Source organism: Chanos chanos, chromosome 6 (assembly GCF_902362185.1).
Source record: "Chanos chanos chromosome 6, fChaCha1.1, whole genome shotgun sequence".
Lineage (NCBI taxonomy): Eukaryota > Metazoa > Chordata > Actinopteri > Gonorynchiformes > Chanidae > Chanos > Chanos chanos.
In genome coordinates this window covers 41935740-41952057 of record NC_044500.1, presented here as the reverse complement: position 1 = coordinate 41952057, position 16318 = coordinate 41935740, and the positions used below count along the sequence as shown (strand labels likewise).

Below are 16318 nucleotides of genomic sequence, written 5' to 3'. Positions count from 1 at the left end.
AGGATTAACGAGCATGCAGAGGTGTGAGTTTGTCTGAAGTCAAGAAAGCGGTAACCAACGTGAAACATCTTGGATGGCAAAATCAAGTATTTTGCTCGTAATAAAAGATTTAAAGATACTGTCAATATTTTGTATATCAGAAAAATGAAGAACTAAATCATCTGATTTGGCTGATTCAAGATTTTTTTTCATGCTGTGGAATGGAAGGCTCTAAACCAGTCTTTCTAAACCAAATATTTAAACTCATACCGCATTAATGATAATATGTTTAAATGATTTATAACAGGTTTCTTATGTTTGTAGTTTCACTGTTAATGCTTAAAATGAATAGAAAATAATTCCATAGTGGTAATACTGGAGTCATCTGTTCAGAGCTAATGCAATCCCTCTGTCTGTTAACTAAGATCAGAGACTGAAATGATTTTCTGGAAAAGGCAAATTAATTGCTAAATGAAAGGTTCATCTATAATACTGAGTAACTTTATCCCTGATCCATATATATATATATATATATATATATATATATATATATATTTCATATTTTTATTTTTTTTTTTTTTTGTATGATTTAATTTCACGAGTGCCGTCAGATCTAAATTGGCACTAAGATTCAGTTTAGATCTCCATCTGAATCATTTCTAATACCTGACCTCTCTCAGTGGGTTAAACTGGCTCTCTTAATGCCACTATTACATTAAATTATGATAAGGAAAAATGTAGTTGTAGTTGCAGTTTGAGGTATGACGATGAAGAGCCAGCACCCATTGTAAAATGATACTGCTTTATTCTAATGCAGCACAATCAACCCTGTGCTAATGACACACAAGGTGCCAACTAAAATAAATAAATAAATAAATAAATAAATAAACAAATAAATAAGAAGAAAAGATAAAAAAAAAATTGAAGAGAACTCTATCACCACAATATAGACTATATGTGACCTGTACATTAAGCAGAGATATTAAAATAAGACTCACTGGTAGAGTTCTTTCTTACATTTCCTATTTAGCGGTGTCAATCTATAGCACCAGTCCCTGGTGTTTGGGACAAATGCTAGTTTATGAGGGGATATGCATCAGCATTACTCAGATGCAATGCATGGGACACTATCACGGGGGGAGGGGGGTTGAGACATAACGTCATAACATTCGTGAAACATTCCCAGGTAGAGTCACATGAATGTTATGAGGTTGTTATATCTTAGACTGGGACAGCACGTGCTTTTAAACATGAGTTTGACTAAGAGTCAGACAAGAAATGTCACCTGGATCCTTCTGATCCCTCGGATTTTTATCTATTCAAAAACAGAAGAAGGAGAGAGCAGAAGGGAAGGAGAGATGTGAAGGAGAAGTTGGGTAAAGAAGAGGAAGAGAAAAGGAGTGGAGAGAGAGAGAGAGAACAAAAGAGAAGACGTTTAGTTTTTGAGAGTGGCAGAGAAAGCAAGAGAGAGAGGTAGAGAGAGAGACAGAGAGAGAGAGAGAGAGAGAGAGAGAGAGAGAGAGAGAGAGAGAGAGAGAGAGAGAGAGAGAAAGAGAGAGACTGGGTAGCCAATAGGCTAACTCTTTTTTTTTTTAATCCCACAGTAGAATCTCTTCAGAGTCCAAGGAAAGTTGCCATTCGAGGTCAAAGAAATTCCCTGGACGGTCTCCTGACATTTTCACACGGTCAAAGACAAGTTCATATGGATACCTGAACTGGAATAAGTCAACATAAAGGCACGGTGCAACCAAACTCTCCACATAAAAAAAAAACAAAACAAAAAAAAACAACAAAGACAGACAGTAAAAAGCTGTTGTAATGAAGAAGAGACAAGACATAGTATATACATGGTTAAAAACACATGAAGACTCAGCGTGTGTACACAGTGAATGTTGTCTTGCTTACAATTCCCAGTTCCTGTGGTACTCATCCTTTCAGTGCCATGTAAAGAGTTACAAAATAGTTATTTTTCCTCATTATGTTACTAGCATTCTGAAGTAATCCTAGCTGTCCTACATTACACACGAGTGATCGACACTCAACGACAACAACTGAGGAGTTTACACAGAAGCAAAGTAAAAATGCATTCAAGTCACAGACAGAAATGTCAGCCCAAAAACTCACATGTAGTGAATGTCCTTCACATACAAATGAAAAAAGTTTTTAATTCTCTGATAGAAGTGAACAGTAAGACTCGTGATTGGATCAACTGGCTCTCACAGACAGAAGCAAACAGATAAAACAGGCAAAACAGATTTGAAGCAAGGAGATGACATCAGTTTCGGGTATTTTCAGGGTGAAAAGAGGTGCACTTGCAGCTGGTGGGTGGGAGAGGGTGCGCGGGATGCTCCGGGATGGAAAATGGAAAACAGGAAAAAAAAAAGAAGAAGAAGAAGAAGAAGAAGAAGAAGAAGAAAAGGAGGAGAAGAAGTAGAAAAGTGGACGGATGGTGAGGATGAGGAAGGTACTCACGAATGGTTAAATCCATCACTTGTGACGCCAAGCAGAAGACAGGATGCTCATACATTTCTCTCTTTTTTCCTATAAAAAAAAAAGGATCGGGGCATGCGAAAGGCTGGGGTCAGAGGTGGAAAAGTTAAGAGGAGAGAGGAAAAACTGCATGTGCACTAAGGCCTGAGCTCCTGTCTGATGGTGTGATAACTGCAGGGTATCCCATGATGCCCTTGGCTGAGGGTAGTATGTAGTGGAAATTGGAGCAGAGTGGGAGGCCACTCTGTGCTGAGTGGCGAGCAGTTGAGCTAATTTACGGCTAGATGGTTTGGCTTCAAAGTGATGGCTCTGTTTAAACAGCATTGAAGCCCTAAATCCCCTTTAGTTTGGGACTAGGAGACCAAAACATCAAGAAGACCACCATCACGGTCACTAATAGAGGCTTTGAGATACTAAGGTTAGGTCCCTTATGTATCTGCAATGCCCTGAGCTGTTTCTTTATAGACATGGACCACCGCTTATGAAATCCAAACACTACATCTGTGCATATTCAATCGCAAAAATATGCACAACCATATAAAACTTATGGATTTATTGAATGCCAGCCATCCAGGGGGGATGATTTTAGGTCTGGCATTAGATCGTTAAAAGCTACAAGGTACTATGTTCATGTCTATCAAAGAAAACTTTTCACATGCAGTGAACAGATGTTGGGTTGCTTGAGTGGGCAATTTCATCTTGCATTGTGTATTGGCTTTACAGACTTGTTTTGGTACAACAGGTTTGAAATATGCAGGAAAGCCAATAAACAAGGTAGGGAGAGGACAAGCAGAACCAAAAGAGGGAGAGAGAAACAGAGACAGTCAGAGAGGCAGAGAGACAGAGAGAAAGAGAGAGAGACAGAGAGAAAGAGAGAGAGACAGAGAGGGAGAGGAGGTAAAAGGAAGAAGATGGAGAGTTTCTCTTAACATGGGAAAGGGAAAGGAAGCTGAAGGAAGAAAAGAACATTTGTCGCTTCAAATCCTCTCGTACCTAGAAGCCACTAGAGGTGAGATCAAAAGAGGGAAGCCAGGAATTGAGAAGCAGGAGGAAACAGCATCAGATGTAGGATTTGTAGGGAATTGAATGCATTTTTACTTACACGTCCACAATCATGTGTTAGTGCCTGACAAAAGTCACAATTAGCACAACGTAAAAGAGGAGAAAGACTTGTAGCTTTCAGCATGGAATAGGCATAAAATGGTGCTCTGGGCCTATCAAGCATCTCAGATAAAGGGCACTAACCTGGGATCAGCTGCCCTTGGTCTGTGTAATACTGTTGATAAGGGAAAAAAACTGATCCTAGATCAGTACTCTTACTTTGGGAATTCAGAAGTCGAGAAATTCAGAATACAGAAGTCATAATCTCCACTGACATCACCTGTGAGAGACATATTCCACTGCGTGAACAAGCTTTCTGATACCTAGCTGACAGCTGTCACCCTGAGAGCTCTTCAAAACATCTGTCTCAGTGTAGGGAAAGAATCAGTTTAAAAACCTAAGCCTCCACTAACCTCCTCACTCTCATAAATGACCATTTTTCTGGTTCTAGAAGCTCCCAGAAAATTAGGAATGCTGAACATTACATGTTTTCTTGTGAGAACAAAATTCTATCCAGTTTCCTAAAAGTTTTAGAAGGAAATAGCTTTATGTTGAGACAGAACATTCTGCTAAACAAGTGCTTGACATTCTAAGAGTTATACCGCCATGACATATTAATTTATTGTTTTACACATTCATTTATACAACATTTTTGAGTATATCAGCAAAAATATTTGGTGCTAAAATGATAAGAACCAACAAATCATCTTTGGAAAACCCTCTGTCTGCTAAACTTCTTCATCACGTATCACGACACAATATTAATATTAATTAATATCAAAACTGCTCTTTTATCTTCGGCCATTATCTTTCAGGTTAACTGGAGTTGGTGAGGGTTCTCATCTTCTCATTGTAGGACAGCTGAAGGCAAGATTCACATTCTTTAATCAGTTCCCTTGAAAACTACTGAGAGATATGGTGCCACCCTTGCCTTTCTAATGGGAGGACTCATCAGAACCTGTAGGGGGAGCTGTGGTAAAGCGCTGATAATCCCCAGTAGACCTGCGCAACCCTAGTTATCTATCCAGACATCTGGACATCTGTGTGAATTCAAATGCTTAATTCTCAGCACCTCAGTGACTCATTGGAAAACCTCAGAGTCAAACAGAATATGTTGTCATTCATATAGGACAGACTGCATAATTACTATCACTGTTAAATCTGTTAACATCTTGAATACATATCATAAATAAGCATATTTAATGCATAGCAAGGATCCAGAACAGAGCTATAGAAAAAGCAAAAAGAAAGTTGCACGGTACAACATGTACGGAATAGCCCTAATGGGCGTAAATAAGAAAACGACATTGTGAATGTTGTCAGTGTTGCATTGGCCTCTCCTGTGTTTGTGCGAGAAAAAGAGAGATTATGACATGTTTACCTTCCACTTTGGCATATTCTGAAAGACGCTGGTAGTTAACCAGAGCCGCCTGTTCCAAACATTTACGGATCACGGCTTTCACCTCCTCTTGAGGCACTGGGGTCACAATGTCTTTCATCAGTACCTGTCATTCATAAAGAAAGCATGGGAGAGATCATGAGACTCTCGACCATAAATTCAATGTTTTATGTGAAGAATTAATAACAATGCAGCAGTTCTTCTCCTATCATATTTTCTATCATATGCATGTGTTCTCAAAAGTTTACAGGGCATTTATTAAGCTTTGAAAAGCATGGAGGGTATCAACTTTAGATCAGGAACTTCAAAAGAGTGTCATAAAAAAAAAAAAGCTTGTGTGCATCTTCTGAAGAGATGCAGACATGGATATGAAAACAAGCCGTCATAAAGTCAACCGTCTGGCACAAAACAACATCGATATTCTCCAAAATTTAAATTTTGGCACTAAACTGTCCTGAGGAAAGTTATTTTGCATCAGAGGCTTTAGTGTGCAACCTTTCATATAGAAAATTTGCTCTATGCCTTTCGCATGCAAGAACGAGTAACAGGTTATTTATGAAGGTGAATAAATAACAAATAGAATATCCTTTAAAGGACAAACTATGAAACAATGTGAATAATTTACGATCATTATGTGCTTTGATGGACATGATCATGATGTTATTCATTGGATTAACCAAATCGCATTTGCGAGGGGAAACCTGTTTGCAATATTATGACAGATGCATATTAATCATTCAATTCAGCAGTAAGTAAAGGAACAAGATGGCATACCCTCTCCAACAGAGACAGAGTGGCTTTTAATGCCCCTTCTGGGCGACCAAACGGAAAGCAATACCTACAAAGAAAAGCACACAGAGAAAACAGACAGAGAACCAGGGTGCAGAGGTCAAGTCTTGATTCATTTTAACATATGGAAAATGATATTATCGTTACGTACGGTGATAGTGTATAACATATCATAAAATCACGCGTGTACCTGAAGTGCGTGATCTGGTTTTCTAGAAGCATCCGCAGACGTTCTTTGATCTCCTCGAACCGCTCTTTCTCGTCCACAGTGACCGTGCCGATCCCGTCAGGCCTGCAGCGAGACATCACACCAGAGCAGACTCAGTCACCCCCTCTGACAAAGGTTATAACACTTACACAACACAAACACAGAGGTCACGCACAGTCACACACAAGAGCATGACACGACGGCACGGCAACGGCGCAGCAGATATGATCTTTTCCAGGCTTTCTCAGACACAGTGAGTACGTGTGTATTATACGATATACAGCAGGGGAAAAATTGCCGCTCAGTTGAAAATTTCAGTGCTGTTGGAGTACATTCCATTCTAAAGCAATATTTGACAGATGACCTGTTTCTTAGAAAGAAGGTGTGTGGCTTTGATGTGTGTACGTATGAGTGTGTTTATGTGTGTGTGTGTGTGTGTGTGTGTGTGTGCAAGGAAACTGTGTGATAGATAGCGCTCACAAATCTTCCATTTTCAGCTGAATAAACACAGCACTTTACAGCTTGAGCCTCCCTGCGAGTACTGCTCCCCTCCTCTTAGCCCTCTCCAGAGCCCCCCCTGCCACAGCACAAAAGGCTCTGCTCAGGGATTACCAAAACTCCCCATCAACCTGCAGTCTGGGGTTAATGGGGGGGAGCTTTACCTTTCTGCACTCCCGGCAGGCCTCTCCTTACCTGAGGGCGACGCAAGGGGAGGGAAGCAGCCAGACTCCCAAATTACACGCCGTTATTCTAACTGTGACCCAAAGAGCATGGGGGAGCAGAATGAATGTGAATTCTCTGGGAAACAGGCTCACCTGATATCTTAACACCAGCGCACCGCGGTTTAGAGATTACCCAAATTAGCACGTAGCCTCTCCAGACATGCAGCGTCTGTGTAGGTCTGCTTTGTTTTTGTGCTACTCCCTGCTGTGAGAGAATGACTAATGTCTACTGGGTTCACCAAACCCATGACAAAACAGCTGACTTCGTGAAGTGGCTTCATGATGCAACACAAGCCATTCAAACCACATGTCCAGTCTTAATTAAAGTAACATAATAAGTGTTTTATAACCTGTGAATCAGCTCTCATAGATTCATTGGATTTGTTACATTATCTCCTTCTAAACTAACTCAGAAGTATGTTTGTTTTTTTTCTCTTGATCCAGCCAAACCAACGGTGGTCAAATTGAAATGTTAAGTGTGGGCTATTTTCACTTGTCTGCTTGATTCTTATCCGATTCAGCTACAGACTGCATATACAACCAGTCACATATATTTAAGGTTGGATTTAAAGGTATTTTTTGTAAAGTATAGGGGCATCACTGTCACCCACACCCACTAGCACTCTTCCACCAACTGGGCTGTGGACCCCCCCCCCCCCCCGTCTGGTGTGACAGGCGTCTCGTCTTCCCCTCCCCCTCTCCTTTCCTTCCTCTCCCCTCATGCTTTCTCACTGCCCTTCTCCGGGCTGCCATCCTGTTCCCGAGTGATGAGGAGCATGTCACATCTCCTGCTCCTCAAGCCGCTGTCACGGAGACCAGCGCCTCCACTGTCAGATGCACTCTGTTCACGTTCCTCCTTCCGCAGCCGTGTCACAAACGATAAGCAGCCAACTCCTTTACTCACGTTCTGTCTGGTGTCTGCGCAAGAGCGTGTGTGTGTGTGTGTGTGTGTGTGTGTGTGCGCGCGTGTGTGTGTGTATGGATGTGTGTCTGTTTCGGTGTGTGTGTATGGATGTGTGTCTGTGTGTGTGTGTATGGGTATGTGTGTGTGTGTGTGTGTGTGTCTGTGTTGGTGTGTGTTTAGGTGTACCCAAGTGTGTGTTAAGACATGTGCAGGTGACACAGGACGGCCGTGGGTGTACATCTGCTTCTGTCTCCCATCATTGTTGTGGGGATTAAGGTGGAAGGAATCAGAGCGAATCAAAAACGAATCAAAAATTTGTTTTGGCATACAGATAAATTTGGAAATATAAATAAATTTGTACATTTCACCCTAATTAAGAAAATCATTTTTTCACCCAAAAACACATTCTGTTCCTGCGTAGGAATTTATAATGAAATGCAAATTAAGCTCTATTTAACACTGTGTGCTATCAGGAATGGTAATCAGACCAAGCGTTCATATCATTAAATATAAGGGTTCCACACATTCTCCATCTGTGGACTGTATAGCACACACAGCAGAGGAGCTGGTCTGTGTTTTAATAATAGCACCAGTCTGTAGAGTGGGAGTTTATGGCACATGTCAGGGTCAGGGCTTGGCTAGAGCAGTGTTTTTGGTGCAGGCAGGGGAACAGGCAGACTGGTGCAGGGCCTTGGACAGAGGACAGTGAGGGGGGAAAGAGAGAGAGAGAGACAGAGAGAGAGAGAGAGAGGCCCCCGTCCTGCTCTGACGACCTGTCATCCTGTCAGGTTTGACCTCCAGGCAGAACGGTGCCCTGGCTACAGTGTCCCCCCTCTCTCTCTCTCTCGCTCTCTCCTTCTCTCCCTCACTCTCTCCCTCTTTCTTTCTCCCTCTGTCTCTGCTTCTCTCTCACTGACTCGGAGCTACACGCGTCTGCATGTCCGAGCTGGTCATAACACAACACAAACAGACAGTCCACCTCAGCTCCATCATTGTCTGTCTACTAGACTGACACGTGTCTTACCCTGACCTTCTTCCCTCCACGTCTCCACTGTACACACACGCACACACACGCACACGCACGCGCGCACGCACACACACACACAAACTCATGCACACGCACACACACACACACACACACACACACACACACACACGATTCACCCACTCCTGAGAGTACAAGGTGTTTGTTTTGTGTCTCTAAACATGGTCTAGCATTCTTCTCTGAACCCCTTTATCAGGTGTGAGTCGTAGTCATTTGGGGAGGGGGGTTGGGGTAGGGGGATGAGGAATCAGGAGCAACGGCCTAAAATTAGAGCCAGAGGAAAGGGGAGACACGTACATCATCCTCGTCAGCACAAATCTTACCTTTTCACACCCGAGGCCATCTGTGTTTTGGAGTCTTTTTTTCTCCTGAACTCCATGAGTCTGAGTTCTTTTTTAGGAGTGGAGGGCTCAGGGGGTGTAGAGTATAGAGCTTTAAGCAGCTCCGATTCACACACAGGCCATTTCATTAACTCACACACTCTTTGACTTCATTTTACATACACACATACACACACACACACACACACACACAAAGACCCATACACGTACAAACAATCACACGAACACACACAAAAACAAGGGTCGCCAGCGATACCACGAGGGCGGGCGAGAGATAGAAAAGAAAGATGAATGAAAAAATATGCAAACAAATCAATAAATGAACATAAGTGTGACAGCATGCAGTAAATCATAACACATTATGAGAAACACAGTGAAATTAAATAAACTGAAGAAATTCAACAGAGTCACAGAAAGAAGAAACATACAGAAAGACACATTCCATAAAGACCAAACGACAGAAACTCTCACGGCAGACCATGTCTCTGTTCTCTGTGTCTACAGCTTGTGAAAGGCAGCGAGATCAGTCTTCTAACACGGGCAACTGAAGTAATGCATGGCAAACTTCACCAGTTTTAAATTTATTATCCGTGCCAATCACACTAGTCCATAAACGATAACTTCATCTCTGTTAACGCTTTGAATTATGGGTAGGTATGTAATATTACGCAGTTCCTATTATTTACTGTCGGTTTCCCCTTAGAGTACAAGTCAACAACGCACTGATGCATAACAGTGGCAGTGTGTGTATTTATTTTGTATGCAGGTTAAAAAAGACTTTATATCGTAACGTGGAAATTTTCTGGACTGGGTTGGGATGGGTTAGTCTTTGATCTTGTAGCGTATGAGGAACAGATGGTGGAAAATGCAGAAGAGATGACAGACTGATGTACAGCGTGACTGGAAAAGAGTGAAGATTTCACTGGTTGCTATGCTGGTTAGTGTACTGTACCTCCTTCCATGAGTGGACAATGGATGATGAGAGAGACAAACAGGGAGGAAAGTGAAAAGAACAGGGGTGATTCTGGGGAAAAGAAAAGAAGGACTGAAGAAAGGAAAGAAAGAGAGAGAGAGAGAGAGAGAGAGAGAGTAAGATGGAAAGAAAGAAAGGACTTTGACCAGAATAAATGTTGAGCGCATTAGCACGTAACAGAACGACTGAATGAGGAGAAGGGACGGATAGAGAGAGAGTAACAGAGAGGGAGGGGTCTGACTGAGGCGCACCTGTTGCCGTGGACGTGGGAGGCGCAGAAGGCGAAGCTGTAATGGAGCAGCGTGGGGTCAATCATCGCTCCGTTCTCTGCTCTCTCCAACAGGTCATTCAGATAACATAGGTGTCTGTGACACCCCCGCACCCCATTCCTGGCACAGTATTCATCCAGTACAAAGACCTGGCCTGGACTGAACCACCCCTACAACATGGCAAAAAACAGAGGCAATTACCCCTATATTCTAAATAGTACAGAATTATAACTATATGTATAGTTGTATATAGTTATAATTCTATATATATAGTGTTGTTTCATATACTGCATGTGATCGATGTTTGATATGAATGACACCAGGCACTTGATGAATTCTTCTTCACATATGATATATTACAAATATTCATGCCAGGCAGTACATGACATCTGTTAGCCTGCGATTTAATATTAAATATGTACTGTGAGCAGTCTATCACACACATTTTTATAAATGACCTTAGACAGTGCAGAATACCTCTATTACAAATGCTATACATTTTACCGTAGGCAGTACAGGGACTTGATAGGAACTCTTTCTCACCAGACAGGAGTAGGAGTCATTGAGTCTGTGGTCGAGAGTGAGACGCTGCATCATCTCAAAGAGCGAGGCGTGGTCAAAGCTACAGGGGTTGGCAGAGATGAACTCATCCATGCCGTGTTTCTGTGCCCTGTCTGCGTCTGTGTCCAGAGAAGCATATGCTTTAGAGGGAACATCCCGAACCCCCGGAGAGGGTACGGCCACCCGACCGAAAAAATAAATAAATAAATAAATAAAAAGCTCTCACACCTGAGCACAGGTGTGTTTGTCAATGACAAGTTCAAGTGAAGGTAACACATGTGATTGTCAACTTGCATAGGAGTCCAAAGAGAACTCAAGCCAAGTGCTGTTAAGATTTGAGAGAATGGTAGACAAAGCATAGCCAATAGAAATATACACCATTCCTCCGTTTACTGACTGACTGATGGTTCTCTCCATAACCATAAGACTGCATTTAATTATTTAAATCATTGTGCAAAACGTGTGACTAAAAATCCATCAGCATCCAAATTCTTCAAATGTTTCAGGTTTCTAGCGTTATTTTGAATCATTTGATTATTTGACATATTGAAGAACTATTTGATTTACCTTTTATTATTATTATTATTATTATTATTATTATTATTATTATTATTATTATTACTATTATTATTTGCCTAAACTATTGTTGCATAATTTATTCCGCAGTTTGTGGTCTTGGCTGTTTTGTCCTCCTCCCAGGTGCTGAGGACTGACTCTAGTACAGCATAATGGGATCTACACACCATACAACCTTGAAATGTGCTGCAAACCTGACACAGCCGGGCCTCCTCAGCCTGGCCTTTCTGATCAATTAACAGACTACAGTCCACTCTTTCTCTTTCTTTCTCTTCCCCCTCCCTTTCAGCCCGGTGCCCAGCGGCCTCCCGGGGCCTCCCGGGGCCCTCCTAATTAAAGCCACCCCACGGCACTAAAACACAGCCTGAGAGAGGGCCGTTGGAGGGGTTTCGCTACCCACGCAGCCTTTGTCCACTAAGAGGGCTAAATAAATTCAACAACACATTTTTTTTACTTTCCTGCCCAGTTAGTGGGCTTAAGAATTACATCAGGCCTCCCAGCACAAATAAGCAAGCCGGGCCCTTAATCCCCAAGCTGGTCATCTTCGCCATTTTCATTCTAATGTCCTGTTTCAGCCACAGCTTAGTTTTCTATAACCACTGACCCCAAGGACCATTCAACCGTGATTTCAACTCAACTGCCTACAGAGTGTCCTTATTTTACATGTCAATATAGGAACAAGGCTTAACCTCTACCTGTGTTAAACGTCTGGGCAGTGTGTTCAGAATATTGCGTTTTGACAGTCGTGTTTGCCTCAGACTTCACCGGAGCGTATGTATTCAGGCCGATTCAGAAAAGCCTCAAACTAAAACGTTACATCTCCTACATCGTCTTTAAAGAAACGAATCAGGAATACAAGCTAATATTATAACTTACATTCACCTTCCGTGCACACTGTGGTCAAGGCCATGTGTTCTCACAAACAGATTAAAGAGTGAGACAAAGGCTATGGTACCATGGAACGTCTGAACCCCAAGTCACAAATTCATGAGGTGACTTTGGATCCCTCTCGTCCAGCTCAATATGAGCTTGTCATGTCACGTCTGACGTTACAGGAGCGGAGTTGGAACACTGGACAGTAACATACAATGACATTAGCGAGCCTTGTCCACACAGGGACAGAGGAGATATGACAATGATTGATGGCTACTCTTCATTTATAGATCCCATTGCTAGAAGAGTTGCGAGCGGAACATTTGGGGCTATTTAGCGTTTGTATTTTTATTTCTCTCTCTTTATTTATTTATTTATTTTTTTCCTGAAAGGAACTGACCACCCCCTCACACATGTCTCTTCTCTGTTATTTGGAAGAATGAAGGCCCTGGTTTAAGCCCAGTGCAGAGATGCTCCAGGCACCATTTGACAGCACTGTGCACTCTTCAATGAGTGAGAGATGGACAGAGAGAGAGAGAGAGAGAGGGGGGAGAGAAAAAGAGAAGGGGCCCTTTTCAATCAAGAGGGTCTAATTTAATCCACTCCTAAATTCAGTTTTTTTTTGCGCAGTATGGCCACCCTCACCATGTCCACAGATCTTGTCTGCAATCTCGCTAAAGACGGTTCCTGTTCTTTCTAGAATGTTCTTCCAAGAAAGTAGGCACAAAGATGATTGCAAGATTAAAGATGTGATTACATTACTGGGTTTCAGGCATAACTGCAAGAGCGGTCTGCACCTTATTGACGCATGAAAATATAAAACGATTCCAATATTTGACGAAAAACTGTAATGTAACTCCATCTAGCCAAATTTATTCCATTCAAAAAGAGAATGCAACTCATTTCCACCTATCTGTGCGAGATGCATATTTAATTTAGCCACATACCCTAATAATTCTTGTAGATTGAATTTGAATTTGATAAACATTTCTGGGAAAAAAACCAAAAGAGATTTGCAAGTTGACAATACTTTGTTGCTTTGGAATGTGTCAATGATTCATAAAGAGTGTGTTTGTGAGCATAGCATTGCTGTTGTGTTCTAATAGGGTAACAATGCATTTCCAGTGCAAATGCATGGGTCTAGGACAGAGCCAGGAACTGTGTCATTCTTTGAAAGATGAGGAAAGAAAACTAGCCTTCTTTCATTGAGAGATGTCGAAAAAAAAAAAGTCACATTGTTAAAAAATCCGCTAAGGAAATAAAAAGATTAAAGAAAGAGGGGGGGGGGGGGGACAAACTGAGAAGGATCGTAATTACTCCTCTCTGAGGTGGTGTGGCTGGAGTTTAATTGGTGGTCCACCTGAGGGAGAGTCTACTGGATACTGGAGTACCACATGACAGGAGACATGATATGGTATTATCTATCAGTCACTGGCATTCCGAATACTCCAGCTACATATTTGCCAACTCTCATACAAACAAGTAAAATACACAGCTTATGAGGGCAGGTTTTTTTTTTTTCCTCTGGTAAAGCAAGGCAATTTAGAAATGAACAGAATCCAGTTGATAATCAAATATGAAAATCATAGTATCATAATATCTGTGAACTGTAGCAGATTTGTACATGAATAAAAAAAAACCGAAATGGGTCCAAAATGGTTAACAAAATTCAAAAAAAGAAAAGAAAAAAAAAACTTTTTGACTGAGTAATTACATATGTAGAACACTTCAAACATAGTAAATCTTCAGGGAAAGAGCGATAAACTCTACATTTAAAACACAACAATTAGGATTTTTTTTTTTAATCTCAAAAGAGACATTGATAATGTTACCTTATTCGCTACCAAGATGCTAGTGTGAACTAGCAAGTAGTTATTTGCTAACATTTCCCTGATTGCTTCCAGAAATAATCGCAGTGTAAGAACACTGTTTTATTCATGCTATGACACTCTTAACACAGTAATTACCAGCTGCAGAGAGGCATACACTGCTCCAGTAGTTTGTGCAAAACCAGTAGTTTCAGTGAATTCATTTAGAGCAATAAATCACAAACTCCATTAAAAAAAAAAAAATTACAGTAATTATAATATTTATCAAATTCTCCGCATGAATCAGAGTTTGATTATTATTTAATGACCGTCCCAAACGCTATCATTATATAATCGACAACTGACCACACAGGGAATGATTAAATTAAACTTTGGACCCACTTAGCTGTGTAAATGACCTGGTAAATTGTTTGCTTCCCTGCTTTACTCAGAGGAACCATTGGCCCCTGTAACACTGCAGGCTGAGAGAGAGAGACAAAGAGAGAGGAGGCAAGTATGCTAAATCTAATCCAACTGAAATCTAAATCACATGCATTTTAATCTGACAAGAACGAAAATTTCTATTTCTAACCTAAAAATAGATCATTTTTTTTTTAAAAAAAAGAGAGAGAGAGAGAGAGAGAGAGAGAGAGAGAGTTTTCTAAACAGGCCTAAGACGTATTGAAAGAATGGAGGTAGAGAAAGTGACAGAGGATAACGCAGAGGAAGAGGAATAGCAGGAGAAGGATAGCGAAAAGCACATAGCCTGAGTCAGATAATCGACATGGATTATCTGAACTGTGCCTGCTACAGGGAAGCACTTACCCTTCAGTCCAGCTACAAGATAGCGGGGTAAGAAGGAACAAACCAGAGTGACGTAAAGACTAGCACAGAGACCGCGGGAGAGCAGACAGGAGCGCTAGCCCCTTAGCAGCTGGAAAGCTAAAGAAGGTAAAGTACACTACTGTACAGTACAAGCAAAGCATGTGTGATAGAGAAGAAGAAAGAGAGGACAACTCAAAGCACACATGTTTACACAACTGTATTAAGAGAAGTGGAGAGAGCTGGAGGGGGGGGGGGGGGGAGAGAGAGAGAGAGAGAGAGAGAGAGAGAAAGAAAGAAAGAAAGGGACAGAATTGGGGTGAACAAATATATATACCAAGGTAATGTTTATGAAATATATAGTGTAGATAGGAACAGACGGAGGAGGAGATTCACTCCATAAAGTGACAATAGAATGTATTAAGTGACAGTTGAAAGGTGAGAAATAAAAAAAAAAAGAACTGAGAAAAAAGTAAGAAAGAGAACTTTTATCTCTTCACCTGCCTCACAAAGAGTGAAGTTATACTCACACACCCTCCCCGCTGAAGCACACACATTGTATTTGCATTAAATTTGTTAGTAAGACTGAATCTGTTGATAAAACGTCTGTGTAAAAATGTCTTCTTTAAACGGAACAATGCACTAGTCCTTTCATAAAATGCTTTAATGGCTTTTATCAGTCTGGTCACTAAATTCTGCCTGTAACAATCACCTCTATAAAAACATACATTAACAGGCACACACAGTTAATATTCTACTGCAGACCCGTCCGCTTACCACGTTAAAGTTTATGTTGTTTATGGTTGATTTTTTTTTTGTTTTGTGCGTGTACTGGTACGCACGTGTGTCTGTGTGTTTTATGCGCGTGCGTGTACTTACAGAACTGAGAGATCGGAGCGTCCAGCTGAGGGGCGGTGCCTCCTTTGGCGTTGAGTTTCTGCACCTGCGTGGGCGGCACGGGTTTGTGGGACTGGCCCGTGGCACGGTACATGGCCTGTACCCAAAGGATGCGATCCTGTTCATCATCACTGGCGAAAATCACAGTGTCACCCTCCTTCACAGCGTTAAAAAACGCCCGGCCACCGTCCAGACCTGCAGGACAGCAACAGCGCACTTAAATATAGTGTTACAGTACAAACAGAATAATGAAAATCATAAACCGAACAAGATATAAACAAGGAAAACTAGAAAAGTGTGTGTGTGTGTGTGTGTGTGTTATTTTACTAAAGTGTAACCACCATTGTGGTTTTTCTGTGTTTACTGTGTATTTTAGTATGTACTGCCTCACATCACAAACTCAGCAGGGAATTTAATAGCATGAAATACATAATGATTCATTTGTATTCCATTTGATTATGGAGCACAAATCAGAACATTTGTTTATTTTTGATTGGTTTTTGCCAGCGCATTATTACAACAGGACTTCTAACAGTTTCACTAATAGCAACACAGAGGTTA

At 41.4% G+C, this 16318-nt stretch overlaps 1 protein-coding gene across 10 annotated transcripts in view; it reads right to left on the bottom strand.

The window, feature by feature from the left end:
• cadpsa (Ca2+-dependent activator protein for secretion a) overlaps positions 1 to 16318 on the bottom strand; it is an 86974-nt gene that overhangs the window by 26231 nt on the left and 44425 nt on the right. For 4 of the 10 annotated variants that reach the window (XM_030776271.1, XM_030776277.1, XM_030776270.1 and 1 more), the window contains exons 11-17: positions 15740 to 15952; positions 10764 to 10900; positions 10203 to 10390; positions 5949 to 6050; positions 5744 to 5807; positions 4952 to 5075; positions 2452 to 2520 (exon numbers count right to left, since the gene is read on the bottom strand). In XM_030776271.1, the coding sequence (XP_030632131.1) occupies positions 2452 to 2520; positions 4952 to 5075; positions 5744 to 5807; positions 5949 to 6050; positions 10203 to 10390; positions 10764 to 10900; positions 15740 to 15952 (897 nt within the window). Of the gene's footprint in view, positions 1 to 1264; positions 1275 to 2451; positions 2521 to 4133; positions 4140 to 4943; positions 5076 to 5743; positions 5808 to 5948; positions 6051 to 10202; positions 10392 to 10763; positions 10901 to 15739; positions 15953 to 16318 lie in introns of all 10 variants that reach the window. The other 6 variants (XM_030776274.1, XM_030776272.1, XM_030776273.1 and 3 more) reach the window with 4 other exon arrangements.